This window comes from Parasteatoda tepidariorum, chromosome 10 (assembly GCF_982258835.1).
Source record: "Parasteatoda tepidariorum strain Cologne lab strain chromosome 10, Ptep-v5.0, whole genome shotgun sequence".
Lineage (NCBI taxonomy): Eukaryota > Metazoa > Arthropoda > Arachnida > Araneae > Theridiidae > Parasteatoda > Parasteatoda tepidariorum.
Genome location: NC_141764.1, coordinates 50,385,452 through 50,408,044, shown reverse-complemented (window position 1 = coordinate 50,408,044; position 22,593 = coordinate 50,385,452). Strand labels below are relative to the sequence as shown.

The 22,593-nt window shown below is 29.7% G+C and overlaps 1 protein-coding gene across 4 annotated transcripts in view; it reads right to left on the bottom strand.

The window, feature by feature from the left end:
- Window positions 1-22,593, bottom strand: part of LOC147802770 (uncharacterized) — a 43,462-nt gene that overhangs the window by 17,058 nt on the left and 3,811 nt on the right. For all 4 annotated transcript variants that reach the window (XM_087153214.1, XM_087153215.1, XM_087153216.1 and 1 more), the window contains exons 3-10: window positions 21,019-21,070; window positions 19,177-19,282; window positions 16,957-17,084; window positions 15,786-15,900; window positions 15,392-15,543; window positions 14,519-14,618; window positions 11,648-11,772; window positions 2,796-2,910 (exon numbers count right to left, since the gene is read on the bottom strand). In XM_087153214.1, the coding sequence (XP_087009340.1) occupies window positions 2,796-2,910; window positions 11,648-11,772; window positions 14,519-14,618; window positions 15,392-15,543; window positions 15,786-15,900; window positions 16,957-17,084; window positions 19,177-19,282; window positions 21,019-21,070 (893 nt within the window). The remainder of the gene's footprint in view (window positions 1-2,795; window positions 2,911-11,647; window positions 11,773-14,518; window positions 14,619-15,391; window positions 15,544-15,785; window positions 15,901-16,956; window positions 17,085-19,176; window positions 19,283-21,018; window positions 21,071-22,593) is intronic.

The window sequence follows — 22,593 nt, the reverse complement described above, 5'->3', positions numbered from 1 at the left end:
ATAAATGATTACTAAATTGCTTTTTCAAACCATACGAAGCATAAAAATTATTTATAAAGTATATAAAATACAGTCAATGTGGTCTTTAGCATTGCATTTCACTGGCCAGCTCTTCATAATTGGGAGAATATGGTGAAATTCCTGCTCGCAAAGCAATCGTCAAGGTGTTCATCTGTAAGTCGGGATCTATATTTTGATTTTATGATATTTATTGTCGAAAGCAGTGATTCACACAAGTATGTGGAACCAAAAAGAGACTTTATTTTATATGCTGCTCTTTTTAAGAATGAAATTCATTTCTGACAACTATATTCCAGAATTTCTCATCTGATATAATAGTTTTGAAGATAATGTCATTCTGGAAATCCAAAATTTCTATCTCCACTTCTCGCCTTACTTGAAGAAATTCTGAAATGTGTGTTGCTATTATGGTTACGTTTATTTGGTTGGTAAAAGGATTTACAAAATATATGATAAAATATCTCGATGATATTAAACTGTTGAAAGCGCTTTTCAAATTGATCATGTATGGAAAATGCACAAGAGACTTCATTTTCAAATGTAATATCCACAAAAGCTCTGAACGAGTTTATAGCCCCTATCATTCTTGCTATATGTTTGTCTATTCCCTTCAGCTCCAAGTTTTAATTATTTAATTTTTTCGTTATGAAAGGCAAATCTGTTAGCCAAAGAGGATATCTTAGATCTAAAAATTTTTGGCAGCAAGATAATTTTTTATTTCTTCAGTTAAATCTAGAAATCTATCAAGAACTTTACTGAGCTAGCGTACTTATGCATGTATTTGCATAACATTTTATGGGGAGATGGAAAACTGAAATATTTTATCGTTGGGCACAAGCAGTGAGCGCATCTAGACCGATCGACGGTCGCCATGGTGCACGCAGGCATAGGGTTGGGGACCCCTGGCGTAGACATTAACAGCAGACTGTAACTCCACAGATCACTATTGTTTTTCATAAAAATTAGAATGTGTCTGAGGAAGTTAGATTTTTAATAACCTATTTTTATGATAAAAAAATAACTGAAACCATAAGGGTTGTTATTCTTTTACCATACAAAGAGTATTTACTTTTAAGTGTTTGTTCTTATTAATTATTCACAATCTATGTTGTTTACTGGACTTAGTCGGAACCCTAATCAGAATTTTAAATAGATATTTTGAAATCATTTAACTCATTTCTTCTGTAATTTGCATCTGTTATCCTACACATTTGTATTCAAATGCAACCATAGAACACAGGCAAATAGTGAAACTTTTACAAACGAAATTTAACATGAAGTTTAAAAACATGTGGACGCACAGTCATGGTTTTTAAATTTTTAATTCTAGCATTTGGTATAAATTTGAAATTTTCCTATTAACTTATTATACTACTGTTATACCATTGAGACAATGATTATGTAACAATTATTCAATAATTATATCATTATTATAATTCGAATCTGGAGGATTTTCTTCTTATTGTTTCAAAATGAAAATTTAAAGTTAATGGATTTTTTTGTTCATTTTCTGAACTAAACAATGAGCATTATTTTTCCTTGATAGGGGGACCTTTTATCTCATTACTACAAACTAAATGCGTGCTCCTGCTTTTTTTCCATTTCAAGGGGCTTAGATAGATTAATTGAGGAGTCCCGAAGAGAACAATAAAGTAACCCTAGAGAGAACTATGCTGCTAAAAGGATACATAGACTGGGACTGGTAAGTTAGAACAATTAGCCGTTTTAAGAAGTCTAGAAAGCTACATCTACCGTCAGTCGAGGATGCTACAGTAGATGAGCATCCTTCATTTTGATATAGTTTCATTTTCTAAGTTATTCTTTGTTTGATAGAAGTAATTTAAAAATTTAAATGCTCTTCAAGTTTTTTACCAGCATACTTGTAATGCATACTAATAATGGACCGGGCATCAGTGAATTTGCACTCATTTTGATTGCATATTTGGGGCGTTTTTCATGGTAAGCGTTGTTCTTATTTCTAATGACACTCGGACAAGCCAAGCTCATCTACCATTAGCTTTCCAAATTAAATCAGGTAGAAGCGCCATTCGTTTAACGAGAGAGCACCACTGGGGTGAAAGTGCGACTTAACTCAAAAACCCCTAGATAGAGAACAGTACCACTCATTCGTGAGACCAATTTCACAATTTAGACATAAATCTAAACGGAAATGAAGTTTTCTTCAGTTCCCTGTACCCATGGTACTGCTTAGCGACCAACCACAGGACTTTCGATTCCACAGATTTTACGAGCATTTACATCGCATGTACTCGATGAGTCTTAGCGAAATCAACGATCGAACCACGGCGACCTGGGCGAATGTCCGAAACTCTATAACAACTGGGTTGCCGCAGCCCTCATGGTATGGTCAGGAACTATCAGAATTTTCCAACGTACCAACAGTCTTATGAAATTGACAGTTGGCTCAGATTTAAACATGGTGGGATATTTGTAAGAGGAGTTAGAGTGAAACTGGAATTTACAGCTGAATAATTTTACAACTGTCGCAAAGGACACAAACATCTATAACTGTGTCTCGAAACCTTGTTGAAAATATACATGGATTGACTTCTAAAGTAAAATTGCAGACAGTGGGAAATCATCCCCTTATTAGAAGGTTTCTTTTCCTTATAATATGACATTCTGTTGTCTGATCAATTATTTTGGTTTATTTATATAGTATTAAAATCAAACAAGCTAAATATTACTTTGTGAAATTTAAAAATGTATTAAAAAAATAATAATATAAGGTACATTGTAAAAAATTAATTTACCTTTTCACCTAGATCTTCTTTGTAAGACTTTCCATTTTCAATCATGTCTTTCACTTTTTCCAAAATTTCATCAAAATGTTTTTTCAGAATCCTACCTAGTTCAGTGTTAGGATCTCTAAAAGTTATTCAATGTACGTCAATACAATACTTTTTCAAAGTATAGTTTTTTTAATAAAATTAAACATTAATCCTACCTAGTTCAGTTTTAGGATCTCTAAAAGTTATTCAATGTACGTTAATACAATACTTTTTCAAAATAAAGTATTTTTAACATAATTAAACAATAACTTTATAAAATTAGCTAGTTTAAGAAGATTAAATTTCAACAAAAATCATCGTAAACAGTTCTAACTTTTTTTCGGCACATTGTAAGATTACTTCAAAAATGCATTCATTGCTGAAATCAGTTCCAAAGAATTCTAATTGTACTATGCAATTTATCAAAAAATACCAAAATATGGAGCATTGTCAAAGATTTTAGAAAATATTGAATTGTCTAAATTTGGATTCAAAGCAGACCAAAAATAATTTACGGAATAAATATTTTAAAATTTCTTAATACCTCAAAAGCAATATAAAAATAATTTAAATTGGAACACTTAAATACTTGATAATTCCATGATTTCGTGTTAAAATAATTTAAATATCTTTACAATACATTGAAATATTTATGCCTGACCAAATTTTTGTATTTACTGTCAAAAGAATTCTTCTAGGCCATTGTTATTGTTGGCGCCTCTATCGGCTTTGGCTTCGTTTATCTTTTCATTTGGCGAAAAGAAGAGCTCTTGTTGTTTTTGTTTTTGATATCGTCGGACGTCTTCAAATGGCGTCATTCATCGTTTCGTTAATAAATTGTTAAATAGTTATCTTTTGTACTTAATCATTCGTAAATACAGTCCGCATATCGACCCCCTCAACATGTTCCTGTCTACCCGGAATTCAAACCTGATATAATTTCGAAAATAACAATTTTGATCAACTTTCGTTTTCGTTTCGTCATAACTTCGTTTTTGATTTCGTTTTGATACATTTTGATTTGCAAAATGACTGACACTGAGGAACAATATGAAAAAAGCTTAAAACAATTGAATCGTCGTCGTGGTAGCTCTAAAAGCAAAATAACTAGGTTGGAAAGCTTTATTTCTACAAATGGAAATGAGGCTGATTGTCTCGAACTGCAATCTCGTATCGATAGCATAGGATTAATTCTTCAAGAAATTGAAGTTTTAAAACTGGATTATTATTCAATTTTGAAGGATGAAGAATTAGAAGCTTATCAATCCCATTTTGATGAAATGGAAGAACAGATAGAATCTTGCAAGGTAAGCTTACAAAGACTTTTTCATTCAAGAAGTTCTAATATTTCTCATTTGCATAACAATGAACAATTAAGTAATAGTAAAATAAATGTTAAATTGCCAGATATTTGCTTGCCTTGTTTTGATGGAAAAATCGAAAATTGGAATAACTTTAAGCTTCAATTTGATAGTTTGATAACTGAAAATCAGTCTTTAAATAACATGCAGAAATTGTTTTATTTGCGTTCAGCTTTAAAAGGTGACGCTAAATATATTGAAACGCCAGAAGATACTTTTGAATCCTTGATGAAAATCCTAAAAGAAAGATTTGAAAATACTCGTTTAATTGTAAACAATTATATCTCGAACATCTTGAATTTTGAAAAAATTTCTGTAGAATCTTATAAAGAATTGAGACATTTAATTGATACTTTAAATAAAAGTTTAAGAGGTTTAAAATTAATGAAATTGGAAACTAATGATCTTGTTGAACAATTAATAATTAACATAACTGTTCAAAAATTGGATAAGGAATGTCGCAAACAGTATGAAATGAGTTTAACTTCTACTGAACTTCCAAAATTCAATACATTTATGGAATTTATTCAAAAAAGATGTCAAACATTAGAAAATCTTCAGGGAAACTTTTTTGTGAATAAAGCTAAGAATATTCAATATCAAAACAAAGCACGCAACTTTGTTGTGAAATCGAATTGCAATAAATGCCATTTGTGTTCAAAGGACCATTTAATTTACAACTGTCCCTCTTTTTTAAAAATGTCACCAGTTCTCAGATTTGATGTTGTTAAGAAAAATAATCTGTGCATTAATTGTTTAAATGCATCACATAAACTGAATTCCTGTCCATCGAAATTTACATGCAAATTCTGTCAAGCTAAGCATAATTCCTTATTGCATCGCAAGGAAAATAATTTTCGCCAAACGGAGATTCATTCGGAATCTCTAATAGAGCAAGAATCGCAGGCGCCAGTCTGTAATCCAACTTCTCAGAACATAAATAATGTTTCGAATGATAATTTAATACAGTGATTCTCAACCTTTTTTTTGTTGCGGCACACTTTTAACGATTTCGAAATTTGACGGAACACAATGAAAAAAATTAGATTAAAAGTTGCTTAATTACCTATTTTATACTGTGTTTAATAGTTCGTGATAATAATTTTGAATGTGAAATAAAATAATATCTACTACAAAAGCACGTTTATTAAGGGATTAATTATTTCTCTCAACCAATTTTTTATTAGTTAGTAACAGCTCTTTATTTTTTTGCTAGTTATGAATTGTTAGCTTATTTTCTATAATTATTAACTGCTATTTTTTGTGATTTCTTGTTAACTAGTTTTTTTGCTAATTATTAATTGCTAGCTTAATACTTGTTAGTTATCCTTTGTTAATTTGTTTTTTTTAGTTATCCTTTGTTAATTTGTTTATTAATTGCATAGCTTACTTCAATGATTAGCTCTTACAACATTTTTTAAAATTGTGTGTCATATACAATTTAAACACTTCCATCTTATTTTAAGATTGTCAGAGACAATACAGTCACCGACAAAGATGTTCACGTGGTTAAAGCGTGGAAAAATTATAAAAAGTATATATATATTATATATATATATATATATGGGTCATTCTCACAAAAACAGTCATTCTCATGTCCCCAGTATATTTTATGTTTGTTTTACAGCTTACGAAAAAAAAAATTCAGGGAAAGTGTCCTTCGGAATGCAAGCTAACAAAAGAATAAAAATAAAATTAACAATTTTTATTTTTTACTTATTTTAGGTAATTAAAATATACCAATATGTCATTCCCTCACTTGTCCCCACTGCTGATTTAAAAAAAGAAAAAAATTGTTTCTGAAATAAAAAATTTTTTTTTGCAAATTCGTGTTTTTTATTTCAGAATACTGAAATATAGAATTCAGAAAATCAATTTTATATTTAATTTCTGATAAAAATATTAACACAGCACTATTTTAAACTTCGTCCCCAGTGTTTCGCGTCATTCCCTCACAACAATGTTCTTATCACCTGCAATCTTCTTAGAATAAAAATATTTTAATGAAAACTTTAGAAGTTAACAACTGGCATCAAAGAACAAAATTGCAGTATGTTTCCATCTTCAACTTAAAGAAGCTTTGCTGTGGAATAAATTTGAATGAATCAAACCAGGTAAAATTTTTTACATTTGTCATTCCCTCATGTCATTTTTAGAGTAAAATAAAATACAACTTCATCGAGAAAGTGGATAATTATATGCTGCTTTCTTATATGAATATAATTGTATGTGATTGACTTCAGAAATTAATTCGGCCTAACTGTTATTTTTAAATTTCATTGAATTCGTCATTCCCTCACTAGTGTATAAAGTGAGGGAATGACGCTGAAGTGAGGGAATGATTCAAGATGAGTATATTATCAATTTTTTATTTTTTTTTGTTCAATCGTGCCAGCCAATTTTATTTCCCAAACCTGTAAAAACTATTAAATATATAAGACTAAATTATAATAAATATTAGATATACTTAGTATGTTATCATTTTCAAACTTTAGGTAGATGTAACTGAGATAAAAACATGTATTAAAATAAAATATCATTCCCTCACTATTAGTGTCATTCCCTCACTTTTTAAATAGTGAAAATACTTAATTCACTTATTAATTAATTTGAAAAATAAATTAAAAAATTAATAAGTTAATTTATTAAATTTATTTATTTATTAAATTAATTAATTAATTATTAATTATTATAAATTAATTATAAATTAATTATTTAAAAAATTAATTAATTTAAATATTAAGTATAATTTATAGGATATATACTTTCTTTATAATGCCATTACATATTTCTATTAATATAAAAAGTTTCAGAGCTTTTTATTCACTTTACTTTTTTGGGATTTTATGAACTGAAAAATGACAGTTTTCGTAAGAATGACCCATATATATATATATATATATATATATATATATATATATATATATATATATATATATATATATATATATATACACTTTTCTTTAATTTAAACTTTACTCATAATAAAAAAAATCATTATAATTTTTATTGTATCATTTCTAATATTTGGCGGCACATTTTAAGAATTCGGCGGCACACAAAAGTGCCGCGGCACAGTGGTTGAGAATCACTGATTTAATATCTCATGTGTTCGCTACTACAAACACTTGTAGAAATAAAAACATAATTCTCGCAACGGCTCTAGCTTGGATTTGGAATCCTGTGAGTAACTGTTTCGTTCAAGGACGATTATTGTTGGATAGTGGAAGTATGGTAAATATTATGACTTCGGATTTCGCAAACAAAATCGAATTGAAAAAAGAAAGAATAAATATTCCAATAAGTGGGTTAGGAGGAAATGAAACAAATGTTAAATATAAATTGAATGCTCTTGTTTCTAATAAAAATTCATCGTTTTCGCTTCGCACTGAATTTTTAATAGTCAATAAAATTACGGATTTAATTCCATCTAACACTTTGAATTTACAGAACATTGTTCTTCCCAATCATTTAATATTAGCTGATCCCTCTTTCGCTAAGGCTGGAAAAATTGATATGATCTTAGGCGCTGAACATTTTTTTGAAATCATTAAAGAAAATAAATATCGCACTTCAGAAAACTTAACATTTCAAGATTCTGTTTTTGGTTTTATTGCTGGTGGTTCATATGAATCCAAAAACCCCAAACATTATTGTAATTTAGTTTATCGTGCAGGAAACATTGAAAATAGCATTAAGAAATTTTGGGAAATTGAAGAAATAGATAATTCCCGAATTTTGAGTGATGAAGAAGCATTTTGCGAAAGTCACTTTCAAAAGAATCATAAAAGAGTAGAAAGCGGTCGTTACATGGTCAAAATGCCTATTCGTGAGGAAGCGCTGGAAACTATAGGAGAATCTCGTTATTTAGCTCAGAAACACTTGAATCAGACCGTGAGAAGATTGAACACCAATCCTGAAATGAAGAAACTTTATTGTGAATTCATAAATGAATACGAAAATTTAAATCATATGGAAAAGGTTGTAGATGATGTTTTACCTTCTTTATCATATTATATGCCACATCATGGCATTTTTCGCCCCGACAAAACTTCTACAAAACTAAGAGTCGTATTTAATGCCTCTACGCCTACATCGACAGGACAAAGCTTAAATGACATATTGCTAACCGGAGAAGTGAGAGAAAACGTTTTTGATTTGATTGTTCGATTTAGAAAACACAAGATTGCCTTAACAGCTGATATTAGGAAGATGTTTCGTCAAATATTAATCGATCCGTCTCAAAGAGATTTATTGAGAATTTTGTGGAAAACTCAAGAAGACGAAGTGCCTACAGTATTCAGAATGAAAACAATTACGTATGGAACAAAAAACGCTCCATTTCTGGCCATTAGAACATTGAAGCAGTTAGCAATGGATGAACAGTTGAATTACCCTCTTGCTTCAGAAGTTGTTCTTTCTGATTTATACATGGACGATGTAGTTACTGGATCAACAGATCTTGAATCGGCTTTAGAGTTCAAGACTCAATTAGTAAAAATGTTTGATAGTTGTGGCATGACCTTGCACAAATGGAACTCGAATTCCAGGGACTTGATCAATGACAGCAACTTTAACGAAGAATTCTCTTTCGAGACTGAAGAATCTACTAAAACACTAGGTATAATTTGGCAACCGGGACAAGACAAGTTCACTTTCAAAGTATGCGTGTCCCAGCAATCAACCTATACCAAACGAGATGTATTGTCAGTCATTGCTAGGTTGTCTGATCCAATTGGCTTTCTTGGACCCGTCATCAGTAGAGCTAAGATAATGCTTCAAAAACTTTGGACTCAAAACCTTAATTGGGATGACAATTTGCCGGAGCACATTGCTCGAGAATGGAATCGTTTTGTCAGTAACCTGAAAGCCTTAGAGAACATTCGAATCGACAGATATGTTCTAACCTCTAAAGTTAAGAAAATTGCTCTCGTTGGATTTGCTGATGCATCCACTTTGGCGTACGGAGCTGTGATATATCTTCATCCTGACAGTTCTAACTCTGCCTTTAAAATCCTAGCCAGTAAATCTAGAATTGCACCTCTAAAAACAATATCCGTACCTCGTTTGGAGTTATGTGCATGCCTTTTACTTGCTAAAGGGAATCTTAAACAAAATCTATGTTGTAATTTTTGTATGTTTAATTACCCGTGCCATTCATTTGGAAATAGTAAGTGATTTGACAGCAGAAGCATTAATTGCCACCCTTAAAAGGTTTTTCGCGAGAAGAGGTCTGCCTTCTATTATATTTTCCGATAATGCCACAAATTATGCTGGTGCTCATTCTGAATTGAGAAAATTGCATGATCTTGTTAAAAATTCAGAAAATCTTGCTTCTTATTTATCCCATGAATTCGTTGTTTGGAAATTTATTCCTCCCAGATCGCCAAATTTTGGTGGCATTTGGGAGGCGGGAGTTAAATCTTAAGCACCATTTGAAAAGAACTATTGGAAACTCTAAATTAACATTAGAGGAATTTTTAACGGTTATAAACCAAATTGAAGGTGTATTAAACAGTAGACCACTTTATGTTGGCGCCTCTATCGGCTTTGGCTTCGTTTATCTTTTCATTTGGCGAAAAGAAGAGCTCTTGTTGTTTTTGTTTTTGATATCGTCGGACGTCTTCAAATGGCGTCATTCATCGTTTCGTTAATAAATTGTTAAATAGTTATCTTTTGTACTTAATAATCATTCGTAAATACAGTCCGCATATCGACCCCCTCAACATGCCGATAGAGGCGCCAACAGTTATGTTTTTGTTATTTTGTGTATTATTCAAAACTAAAAGCTGAAAACAATAATATGGTTTTTATTATTCATGGTTATGTTATCGCAAAACGACCTTTCATAACATTTTTCATCAATTGACAGTTATCTTTTTACATTGACCTTTAATAAACATTTTCATTTATAACAATTGTTTTATATGCCGCCTTTTAAATTTTATACCAGCCAAAGTAATTATTTATTATTTCAAATTTAGATTTTAAAGAAACTATTCTAAATTTTAAAAAATTTTGATTTTTTTTGTATCCGTAAAAAATTGACTACTAATTAGAACGGTATATATATATATATATATATATATATATATATATATATATATATATATATATATATATATATATATATATATATATATATATATATATATATATATACAGTCCCTGATTATTAGACGCACTATAAGAATCTATGTGAAATCTTATTTATCAGGTGATACTCTACAGCTTTATTGCTTTTACGCTGCTGCAACCGGTTTGCATTAGTTTACGTTCGTGTATCAATTGGTTAACACTGTAACACAATATGTCAAAAATAAATACAAATAGGAAAAATATAAAAAATCTCCTGAATAAAAGCTCATTCCATGTATGTTTAAATATAAAAGTATTGCATTTAAACTTGTGCAAAACATGTAATTATAAAAAAACAACAGTGTGTCAATTAATTTGGTCGAATTATTATAATATACTAATATAATACTTGATATAATAAATATTCTATATTTATATAATATATCGTCTAATTTATCCAATCATCGAATTTATTATTATACATCGTCTCATTTAATTGGTTGATAAACGAGCGTAAACAAGCTCATACCGGTTTCAGTCGCGTAAAAAAACTGAGCTAAGAGTTGGAAAGAATTGAAAGGTTACAAGAGAATTGTTCATATCGACAAACAAAGTGTTCCTTCATAAAAAGTTGTTTTTTAGTAGTATAATATTTAGTTTATGTAAGTTTTTCTGTTGCATGCAGTCTATCTAAATTTAACTTCCCAGTAGATAGATCATTTGGCAGCTTTACAGTGATACCTATTGGCTTTCGAAATGGGCTACAGGTGGCGCAGAGCTGAACTCTCTATCTATGGCAACACTTCGCATGCTATCCCCATGCATTGCGAAGTGCTATCCCCATGCATTGCTATGACTGTCCGCATTAGCATGCGGACAGTCATAGGAGAAGGAAATACGTTAGTTTTTGTTTTGATTTTCAAATAGATTAAAAAACTTCTAAGCTTTTAAACTATATGGAACTCAAGACTGCTTTAAAGATAGTTCTTGAAGAAAGCGTCGTGGAAATTATAGAAAATATTTTTGACAATACATTATGTAGTACAACTGAGGAGAGGGAAGGGGAGAAACCGGTCATCTCCTCAGAGGGCGTCTTCGAACCTTGCGATCGCGAATGAGATCAAAGCTCTGAAATTTATAACTATGTTTTTAACAAATTTGTAAATTTTTAACATTAATTGTTGTTGTTTTTTTTTAATGTGATTATTGACTTTTCTCTGCAGGTTTTTCTATGGCATGTAATTTATTTCAATAACTTATTATTGACTAAATTTCTTTATTTCTTAAAGTGGAATTAGCTTTATAAATGCTAATAATTAGTTTAAATTCTTAAGATTTTGCGCTAGAACACATTTCAGCTGGGACAGCCAAATTGCATAATTTAAATATACTTACTCGTGAGCCACAAGATCGTGAGAATTTTCTAATTTCAAATAAAATTCCACTGTAGATTTGATTATTTGTTCGAGAATTGTCAACTCAATATTTTTGTTCTCCATATCCTCAAAGATCTTTTTCAGCTTAGAGGGAAAAAAAACAATTTTTTGATATCATTTAGCAATAATAACTAACTTTATAGTATAGGTTAGGGTAGAAACGAATAAATTTTTTCTACATTTTTACTACTATCATTGTCTATAGTGAAAAAATTTTTAGTGCAGAATACCTTTTTTGTTTGAGTTTAATGAAAAGCAAACAATCGCATTAGAATGCCAGTTTTGGTAATTGTATAACTAATTGGCAAAAGTAATTATAAATTAAACAATGATATTTGAGTTAAATTTATAATTTAATACATAAGCTAGAATTTGAATATTTAGCTAAAAAATATGTGCAATAACTATAACTTCTAAGCAGCAGGGTAAATCTAAAAATATTGTTTCAAGCTCGTGATAGTGATAATATTTAGTTGGTTTCTTAAAAACCATTTTAATTAGCGATAAGTTACTAAAAATTTAGTTTAAGTGCTTAATATTTTTGTGTTCCAAAAATGACCGACAATTTGCAATATCAATAAAAAGAAAATGTGGAAAGACAAAATCGCACATTTTTTCTGCTCTCCGCCATTGAAACTAATTTATAACAGAGTAAAAGAAACTGTCCAATTCAGTGAAATATCAAGCTACAAAATTAGTTATAAAATTAGCCCTCAAAAAGGTGTGCTGATTCAAAAAACTATAAATCAATGGTTTCTGCTGCATATTAGTTCATTCTAATTGAAATATTACCAAATTTTGAAGCTTGATATTTCAATGATTTGAAACATGTTTCAAAACTAGTATAAAAAAATTCGTCCCCAGAAGATCTGCAGAATCAAAAAACAAAAAAAGAACAATAAGCAATGTTTTCTGCAGCATACTAAAATAGTTCTAATTGAAAAACAAAATTTGAAACTTGATATTTCGATGATTTGAAAGATCAAGTTTCAAAATACGTTGCAGAGTTTGTCCACAGAAGATTTGATTCAAAAAACTATAAGCAATGTTTTTTCTGCTGCATATTCGACCATTCGAAAAGAAATATTTGCTCACGCGTCTATCAATGTTTTTCTCAGACCGTGCTACAATGTTGTGGCTATGTTAAAGCATTAGTTAATTTTTTTCACTTAGCTGCGCCATCTTTTGCTTAACTTTGAGATTTATTGAAAATAAATTTTCTAGTTTTCTGAGAAAGAACACGGTAAAACACACCATTATATCTTCATTCTATATTTATAGAAATTGACTTTTCAAATCATTTGACGTTTTCGAGATAAACAGTAGATTTAATGTGTAGATTTTAAGAAAAATGTTGCAACAGATATTAACTATATATTTGTCTTCATTTTTGTATAATTTTGTTATTATCGATTTTGTGACATAAAAATGAGCGGCTGGAAACGAGTTTAAATATGTCATGCAACGAAATTGAACTTCCATGCAATTGAGATGAACTTTTATACAACGAATTTTTGTAAAAATTGCAATTTTACTCGTATAAAAATTTTCTTCGCGGATATTTTCATAAAGTTCAATAGGATCATTTAAAAAAAATCTAAAAATTATACAAACTCAATATTTAGTCCCTCAGAAATAAAAATTTAATAATGCTTAAGACCAGTTAATTTTGAGTGACATTGGAGGTAGGGCGTAATTTATTGCCAAACATCTCACATTATTTCAGGTAATCCACTTGTGACTCACGTCCTCGTAAAGGGACGCTTAATTTTCCAAGAACAAAAAAAAAAGTGAAAGGTTATAGCACTAGTGTTTTATAATTATTATTCATTGTAAGAAACAATATAGTTGTCTCGAACATATTATAGAAATAATAAAAGCTGTTAGATTTGGATCATACGTCTAAGTATAATATGTCAAAAAACCTATTTGTGATTTCGTCGATTTCAAAAGACTATTAACTTTTTTTTTTTAAATGTCAAAATCTATTGCACAATAAAATCATAAGTAATATTTGATGGATAAAAATAAGATAGTTGTGCCGAATATAATATACTAATAATAGCAGCATTTACATTTGAAAAATAAATTTTAAACAATTATGTATTATGCCGCAATATTTAATTATTAAGTAAGAGAACTGGACATATTATGCTGCAATGTTTATTAGTTGAAATAAGAAGCATGATTTATTGAACAGGGAAGCCTATTATTTAGTTAGCCATTGAAATGTTTACTATATATGTTTTTTTTATGTCCGTCGTTGAACAGCCGACCCAATTTTGGGTTTACAACTGCTAATGTTCAGTTCCATATACTTGCAATTTTGAACCAATCCAGATGACAACGAAACTCCTGGATGAATATCCCCAGAGGTTTTGATTTGTTATGGGAACATGGAGGACTTTGCTACTCGACAGATTTAACGTGCATCAGTCTCCGCTTACTGAACGGGAAGTCTTCAGCAGGCGGGGATCGAACCCACGAACTATTGAACATAGGCCCAGTGCCCTACCAACTAGGCTGTCCCGGCCTCTACTATAATCGTTAAAAAAAAATTTAATTAGAATAATTTTTTTTAGTAACAGAAAATTTTAAAAATATATATATATATTTGACTGTCTACATCATTGTGGCCAGTTAGAATTCAATGAAATCAAACTTCTCTGTACTGATAGGAAAATTTTAGAAGGTTTAAATGGTTGCATAAACAAAATGTTTCTTGACATTTTAAGCTGTTTAAACGGTAAAATAAACTTCAAAAAAATAAAAGAAACTGGGAAAGGTTACCAGTTTGTTATCACAAAAAAATATATTATCATTGTATTACTTCAAGGAGTATTTCCTTTGGTGGATTCTCATTCTTGGCTTGAATTTCTTTAAGTTTTTCCATCAGTTCATCTAATCTTTTTCTTAAAGATTCAGCATCACTAAATAAAAAAGAAATTGTGCAAGTTAATTAAAAAACATTCTTCATAGGGTACCGTAATTACAGAAATTTTTTTACCATATGTAGACATAAAAAGAAATAAAAATAAGTAAATCAATTATGAAATTTCACTTAAACCCTTTGAAAAGTTTTAGATCAGTTCATTTTTTAGCTAAAATTTTGTCAGATTCTATTTCTCTTAAATCAAAGATAAACCTTTTGTTGAAAGATTTTTTCGACTGTGAAATGTCTCTGGAATAGTGAAAAAATATTTTATGAGGATAAACCAACACGAGAGAATGAAAATATGTGAAAGTGATCCAAACAATTTCACAAAATCTGCTAGAAAATCTGTTATGTTGATTAAATCAACCATCCACAACTTATTAACCCCTTCAGTCGAAATGTTTTTATAGCTTCAAGATATTCTCATTTGGAATAAGCTTTATAGCTTTAAGAGATCACATTCAGGTCACAATGTTTCTTACAGCTTCAAAATATCACCTTCAGCCGGAATATACACTTCAAGATATCTCCTTCAATCAAAACATATCCTTTAGTTACAATATATCCCTTTTAGAAAGCAATAACGTCTTCATCATCAAATAAACTCCTGTGATTTTGATGATTATTAGTTAAGTTAACATGGATTAAAATTGATATCCGGTATAAAATTGATAAGGGTCTGATTAATTAGTTAAAAAATAAATTAATTGACAATTTTAAGCAATCAATAATTCGTTGCGCTTCAAACTAATATTAATTTTTACTTACTCTGCAGAAAACGGTTCACTTCCTGGTGTTATTTTATCTATGATTTTTTTCCAATAGTCTTTTGCTTTATCTTTCAATTTCTTCAAAAGTTCCTTAGCGTGATCACTGATGTCAACTTTCATGTCTTTCAGTTTCTGGGCGATTTCTTTAAGCTAAAAACACAAAACATGTTGTATTAATGTGTAAAAATTTTTAGTTAAAATAATCAAGGATGTACTCTAAAACAGAAACAATGCGAAGTCGTAAACTAAATCAGAAATCTACCGAAAATTCCAATCGAAGCTAAACTTTTTCTTTCAAAGACACATGTCAGAAATTTACGTTGCTGGCCACAGTTTACGCAGCAAAAAAGAACACATATAGATTTAAAATAATCATAAAATAATAAATTCACCTTTTCACCAAGATCTTCCTTGTAAGTTTTACCGTCTTCAATCATGTCTTTCACTTTTTCCAAAATTTCCTCGAAATGCTTTTTAAGAATCCTACTTAGTTCAGTCTTTGGATCTCTAAAATATATTTGTAATAACCATCAGTATTGACAGATTAAATTTTAAAATGTATACAATTCTTGTAAACTTAAAAACCATAATAAAAGTAGCTAATTTAACAAGGTTTAACTTCTCGATAAATCGTCACAAAAATTTCCAGCTCTTTTTACTACCAAATTGGGATTATATTCAATGCGTATCAAATGCCATATCTCCTTTTAAAATTTTTAATTGTGGCATGAACCATGCTTAATTAAAAGTACCTCATTTTAAACATTTTCACATTTCCGTTTGCATAAAATTGTGTTCAAATTTGCTACTTATGCGAAATAACAAAAAAATTTCCCTTCGGCATGAGAAAAACTCGCTATTTTTTCAAGTCTCCAAAAATAATATTTCTAATATCTATGAATTAACCCCATTGAGACAAAATAATAATTTTGTCACTATCTAGAATAAATATTAAATAAAAAATAAATTTCAGTACAAATATTTAACAATTTAAATATTTGCCAAAGCATTAATTATGATTAAAATATTCACATGGCCTCACCCTGAATAAACAAAAAATATTTAGAAATTTTAAGCTAAAATAACCAATCTTCAGCACTTAATGAATAAATTAATTTGTAGCGTTTTTTTAAATTGCTTTTTATTTATTTATTTACATCACTTTCGACAAAGATTTTAAAACTGTATAATAAATTTTGTCATTAAATAACGTCCAGCAGTGGACTGATCGTAAAGACGCGGTTCCCAGGAGAACACCGAAGTCAAACATCACTGGCTATGGTCAGTAAGCGGGTGTGTGTTAATCAGCCTGCGTAGGGACTGAGGGTGCGCGTCATCGGTCCTCGTTAAACTCGACTTCGCGCGTAGGTTGTCGGGCTACCAAAGCGGAAGAACCATCTCCTCTGCAGAGGATCAAAATTGTGATGGCATGCCTTCGGATCATTCTGGGGAATGTTTCCCAGACCATTGCCAATTGCCCATTGTGCATATCTTTTGCGATGTAAATAAAATATCTACCAACCTACCATTAAATAACACCTTAAATATTATAAATATACTTACTCGTGAGCCACAAGACCACGAGGGCTGTCAGGTAACTCAATATAATAGTTCAATGCCCATTTAACCATTTGTTCCACAGATGTTAACTCAATGTCATTCTTCTCCATATCCTCAAAGATCTTTTTCATCTTTAGAAGAAAAAATTATATGATGATATCATTTAACAGTGATAGCTAAAGTATAACAGAGGTAAGTAGAAAAACAAAATTATTTTTTCGACGTTATCACGATGCTGTTGTTATTGACATTTGGAGAAGCCGATCTAGCCAGCCGTTGGTCTCACGAATTAAATCAAGAATGTGTGCCTTTCGTCTAACAAGAGAGCACCGCAAGAGTGAAAGTACGTCTGGACTCAGAACCCCAAGGATAGAAGGCAGCACTACTCATTCATGAGGCCACTTCTTCAATTTAGACGAAGATCTGGGGGGAAGGAAATTTTCTCTAGATCTCTGTACCCATGGTATTGCTTAGCAACCAATCACAGGCATTTCAATTCCACAGATTTCACGTGCACGTATATCGCATGTACTCAGTGAGGAGTGGAGGATCAAACCTCAACCCTCCGGACTTTAGTCGGATTCCCTAACCACTGGGCTACTACTGCCTGCATTATCACGATTATGACTATGAATTAAAAAATTTGCGTAATGTGGAAAAATAAGATCACACCAAAATTTTTCTAATAAAAAAAATTATCATTTTTCTTACTCTCTTTGCCCCCTTAAACGTACTTAATTAACAATAAAACAATTATCTAACAATTAAATAAGTAACTGGTTGGGAAAAGTAACAAAAATTCAATCAAAGCATCTTTAAAATTGATGTATTACAGTCCATTAGCTAGAATTCAAATGAATATAATAAAAATTTATGTAACAACTATATGTTCAGTCTGCAGTCAAAAAAGCTAACTTGAATAACTTTTAATCTAGTGTGAATATTTCCAGTAAATATTTTCACCTACTGAGATTCAAATGTAATGGTTCAAGGCATTAACCTGTAATATGCTAATTAATTTGAGAAGATATTTTAAGTTACGATATCGGACACAAACACGCATTTTCAATTAAAAAGAACACTATTTTATTTTGACAAATTCACAATCTTTCCCCTAAAATATCATGAATAGTTGCAATCTGGAAAATATGCTCCCAACAGTTTAGCTAAGAGAGCATTTAGACCCTTGAGGGTTCAAATTAAATTTCAGCTTTATCGTGCTTCACCGTATTTCTTAAACTAAATACATTTTTTTTAAAAATTTAAAAAATTTACACACAATAGAGAAGAGATGAGATCGGTGTCAAAATTTCATATTTCTTAAAGTAAGTTAGAACTCGGTGCACATCTTTAAGGGTGTATGGATTTATTTGTATGAAATTTTAACAGAAAATTGTAAGTGTAATAAATATTTGGCTGTATACATCCATATGACTCAGTATGAACTCAATAAAATCAAGTCAATCTGTAATCAATCAGTAATGTTTATCTTTAATGTGATTTTAAGAAGGTTAAACAGTTAGATGAGCTTTATAACACTAAAAACAATTTTGTAAGAGTTAGGAGTTGGCATTGCTGTCAGTACTTTCAATGACATTTGAAGGAAGTTAAACGTACATAAATTTAATAGCAATTAAAGAAGTTTAAGGATTTGTTAACTTAATGATATTTTAACACTAGATTGCCTAAGGAAGTCATTTTGACTGCTTTCAATTTTAATTAGAAAAACAATGATGTATATAATGACACAATTTCTTAGAATTTTGTGACTTTTTATACAACATATAATTTTTTTTATTGTTAATATAACTTGTTATATAACTGTAAATAATATAAAAAATGTTAAAAATTAATTTTAGGCAAATTTATTTACGCAATCATAATCCAGTCATTTACGCAATCACATCATATACTAATTTTCCGTCTTTCTAGTGTTAAGGAGGATAAGCAGTTAATTATGTCTTATAAGATAAAAAGAATTCTATTAAGAATAAGTATGTGTTATTGTGGCCAAAATGTTTAATGATATTTTATGAAGGCTATCAATTAAATATGCTTCACAAGAAAGTTGAAGTTCGGTAAAAGTATTGATTGTTTATTGTTACCAAATAATTAAATGTAACTTTTAAGATGTTAAACAGTTAAATATATCTTATAGGATTAAAAGAAACTTGGGAAGATTAAGGATTTGTTATCACACAAAAAATAATAATCATATCACACCTCAAGAAGTGTTTCTTTCGGTGGACGTTTATCATAATCACGATGTTCCTTGACTATTTCCATCAGTTCCTCTAATCTTTTTCTCAACGATTGAACGTCATCGTTTCTAAAGAAAAGGGAAATTATCTAAGTCAATAACATCATATTTACGGTGCACAATAGTTACAGATATTGCTTTTACATAAAATAAAAAAAACATAAAAAAAGAAATCCTAATAAATAAAATGAAAATATAGTTTTGTTTAAACCCTTAGAGAAATATTAAGCTCAAATTTAAATTAAATTAATATGAGAGTTAAAAAAAAAGCTTTTGAAATAATCCAAGCAAAATCATACAAAATCCGTTGGAAGAGTCGTTGTGGCAATATTCAACCATTCAAACGCTATTAAAAAAATTTTTATAAAAAATAAATTTAAATAATATTTTTTCGATATTGCATTTGAATTACCTTTGAAAGTGCTTCAAGATTGTCCCTGAAAAATAATGGGTAGCTAATGTGCATAATTCCTACCAGGAACATTTATAAAAAGGAAAATAATTCAGAAATATTTCTTCCAAAAATCTGTACATTTCCGGGTACTAATCATGCTAATCAATCAATCAATCAGTAAAAGCCAGTAACATTTCTGGAAAACATCAATACACTGTAAAAAATTCCAGATCAAATTACGCAAAGAGTACCGGCACTCAGGATACTGGTACCTTTTACCATAAAATTCATTTTTACTGAAACATGTTAAGGAACAAAAATCTAAAATCTAATGAGACAAAATGAATTTTACGGATGATCATCCAAAGTGTCAATACATCTACCGTAATTTTTTACAGTGTACTTTTGAGTTTTGATTTTAGAAGTTGCATCTAATAGTGGAATGTAGCTTAATAAATTGTGATGCAAATAATATTGTAGTGCAAATTCGCAGAGCTGGATAGTATTATAGTATTTCTCATACAGTGAGTTGGAGTGTGATTAGCATAACTGTATTGCTACCATCTGCATTTGATTCAAAGAGTTGAGTGTTCCTGTGGTGAAAGTTCATCAATTGAGGGATATTTGAAATAGAAACTCCTTATGTATGCAAGAAGTGGAGGATATATAAGGTGTCTGTGTTGGTTGCAGAGTTTTCAAAGAGACGGTCGTGAAAATATATTTTAAAATCTAAAGAATGTCTACTAGTTCAGACATGCCTTAAAACATCAAAACTTATTTGACTACCATTAGAAACAAAAAGATATTAAAGGAGGATTTTTGGAAAATTTCATCAAAGCAATCAAATTAGTTGTAATGTATCCTGCCTTCTTCACTAGTAACTCAACAAATTTCTATTGCGTTTTTGTTTTGCTCTTTATTTAACTTAAGCATTAATTTGAATTCCTGGACTTATGTACCATTTTAATATAAATTTTTGACAAAGACTCTGAAAACGCATATTAAGAGCGGGTTGTAAGCTGGTTAAAACATTTTAAAGCTCGTCTGCTCTTTTCAATCTTATTAATAACTGTTCTTTTCCAAACCCAGTTTAAAAGCATTTTACACAGTAGAGTATTATATTGAGATTTATTCTTAAAATGTTATTAAGTAAAATTTCTGTTTCTAAAGCAGTTCTACACTATTTACTGTATTTTTGCAAATTTAAACAAATATAGCATAAGCAAAATTAATAAATAAGGATAAATTGAGACAAAATCATAAAATTATTTTATTTTAAAAAAATTATTTTTATTGACAAATGTAAATTTTAACTAATTTGATTAAACAACTGCTAGATTTTTAAATTATCGTAACATTAATGCGTTATCATAGATAAATATGTTATCATAACATATTTATTTTTACTTACCCATCACCATAAATGACCTCGTGGAATACTTCTGGCTCACCGTTAAATTGAACTACAAAATTAAGAAAATGGAATTAAAATCAAGGTTTTTTAACAAAATATTTTAAATGAATATACATTTTGATACATGAAATATGCGTGGTCTTTCAGTAAAAATATTTCGTTTTTTTTTTCTTGAATCTAATTAAAACTTTTAAGATATTGTCATTTTAAGATCAATTTTCTGAGTATTTTGAGATATGCGAACAGAATTCACGCAGACTTAATATGATCAGACTAATCCAGAAGGTGTGGTGGATAGTGTCTTTGCCGTTCACGACTTAAATAGGATTTCGATTCCCTGAACTGATTGCATGTTTCTGATTACGTCTTAGTGGTTCAGATTGTACTCCATGAAAAATCTCCTGTGGTTTCAGAATCCGAAACCATCACACTAAGATTGAGCAGCTGATGAGTGGAGTGCGGAGATTTGGTGATTAAAACTGATTGATTTGTCCTATTATCTAAATTGTTATAGTATCGTGCGGGAATGTATTATTGTTGTTGAGTCGTAAGAAGAAGTCGCAGAGCGTGACCAACAATGAATTAAAATGTACAATCGCAAAAATAAATGGGGGCAAATGACCATCCTCAATAACGAATTTTCACGTACTAAAACTCAATCTTTAAGGTTCTAAGTCTCAACTTTAAATATGTTAATTAATTAGTGAAAACGATATTACGTACATAAAAATGTTCTTTCTCTGAATAAATATGACTTTTTTTCGACGAAATTTTTTTCCTGATTTTCAAAATATCTAGGCTAGCTGCTATTTGTGAAATATGGTCACAATAGTTAGGTCAAGACAGCGGTCTAAAGTTTGGATTCTTCTATATCACTTTTATTTTTTGCGTATTTTGTCTAATCTTGAAAACTTTTGTAAGCGGATAGAAAACTTTTTGCATGCAGTTATAAAATTCCTTTATCCATAAATAATTCCCTTGAAAGAAATTGATAAATATTTACTGTTTTTATCATTTTATTTAATTGAAAATGAAAACGTTTTGAATTGTAATTGTTTTTTTTTTTACATTATTTCAAAACAATTAGTTTTAAAAGGCAAAATACAAAATTTGAGCGAATTCTGTCCAATAGTTTTTTAAGTAAACAAATTTTTTAAAGGTCACATATTTAAAATTCGATTTTTCAAGACTTATTCGACTGATTTTGTACAAATATTGTATTTTGCCAAATAAAATTGCATTCTTTAAAATGACATAAAAATGTATAGGTCTTGCAATTTAGAATTTCACCACATCAATTAAATAAAAAAATTGAAATTCATAAATGATTATTAAAAAAAATTGAATGGAATTATTTTTGTATAATCGAATTTTATAATTGCCTGCAACAACTTTTTGATAAGCCCGAAATATGACGTAATACACACAAAAAATAAAATTGGCATAAGAAAGTTCAAACTTTCAACCACTATCTTTGCTATATTATTGGGACCATATTTTCGAGATTGTGGCTACCCTCCATATTTCGAGGATGAGGAATTCAAAATCCATCGAAATAAATTATGTTTATTC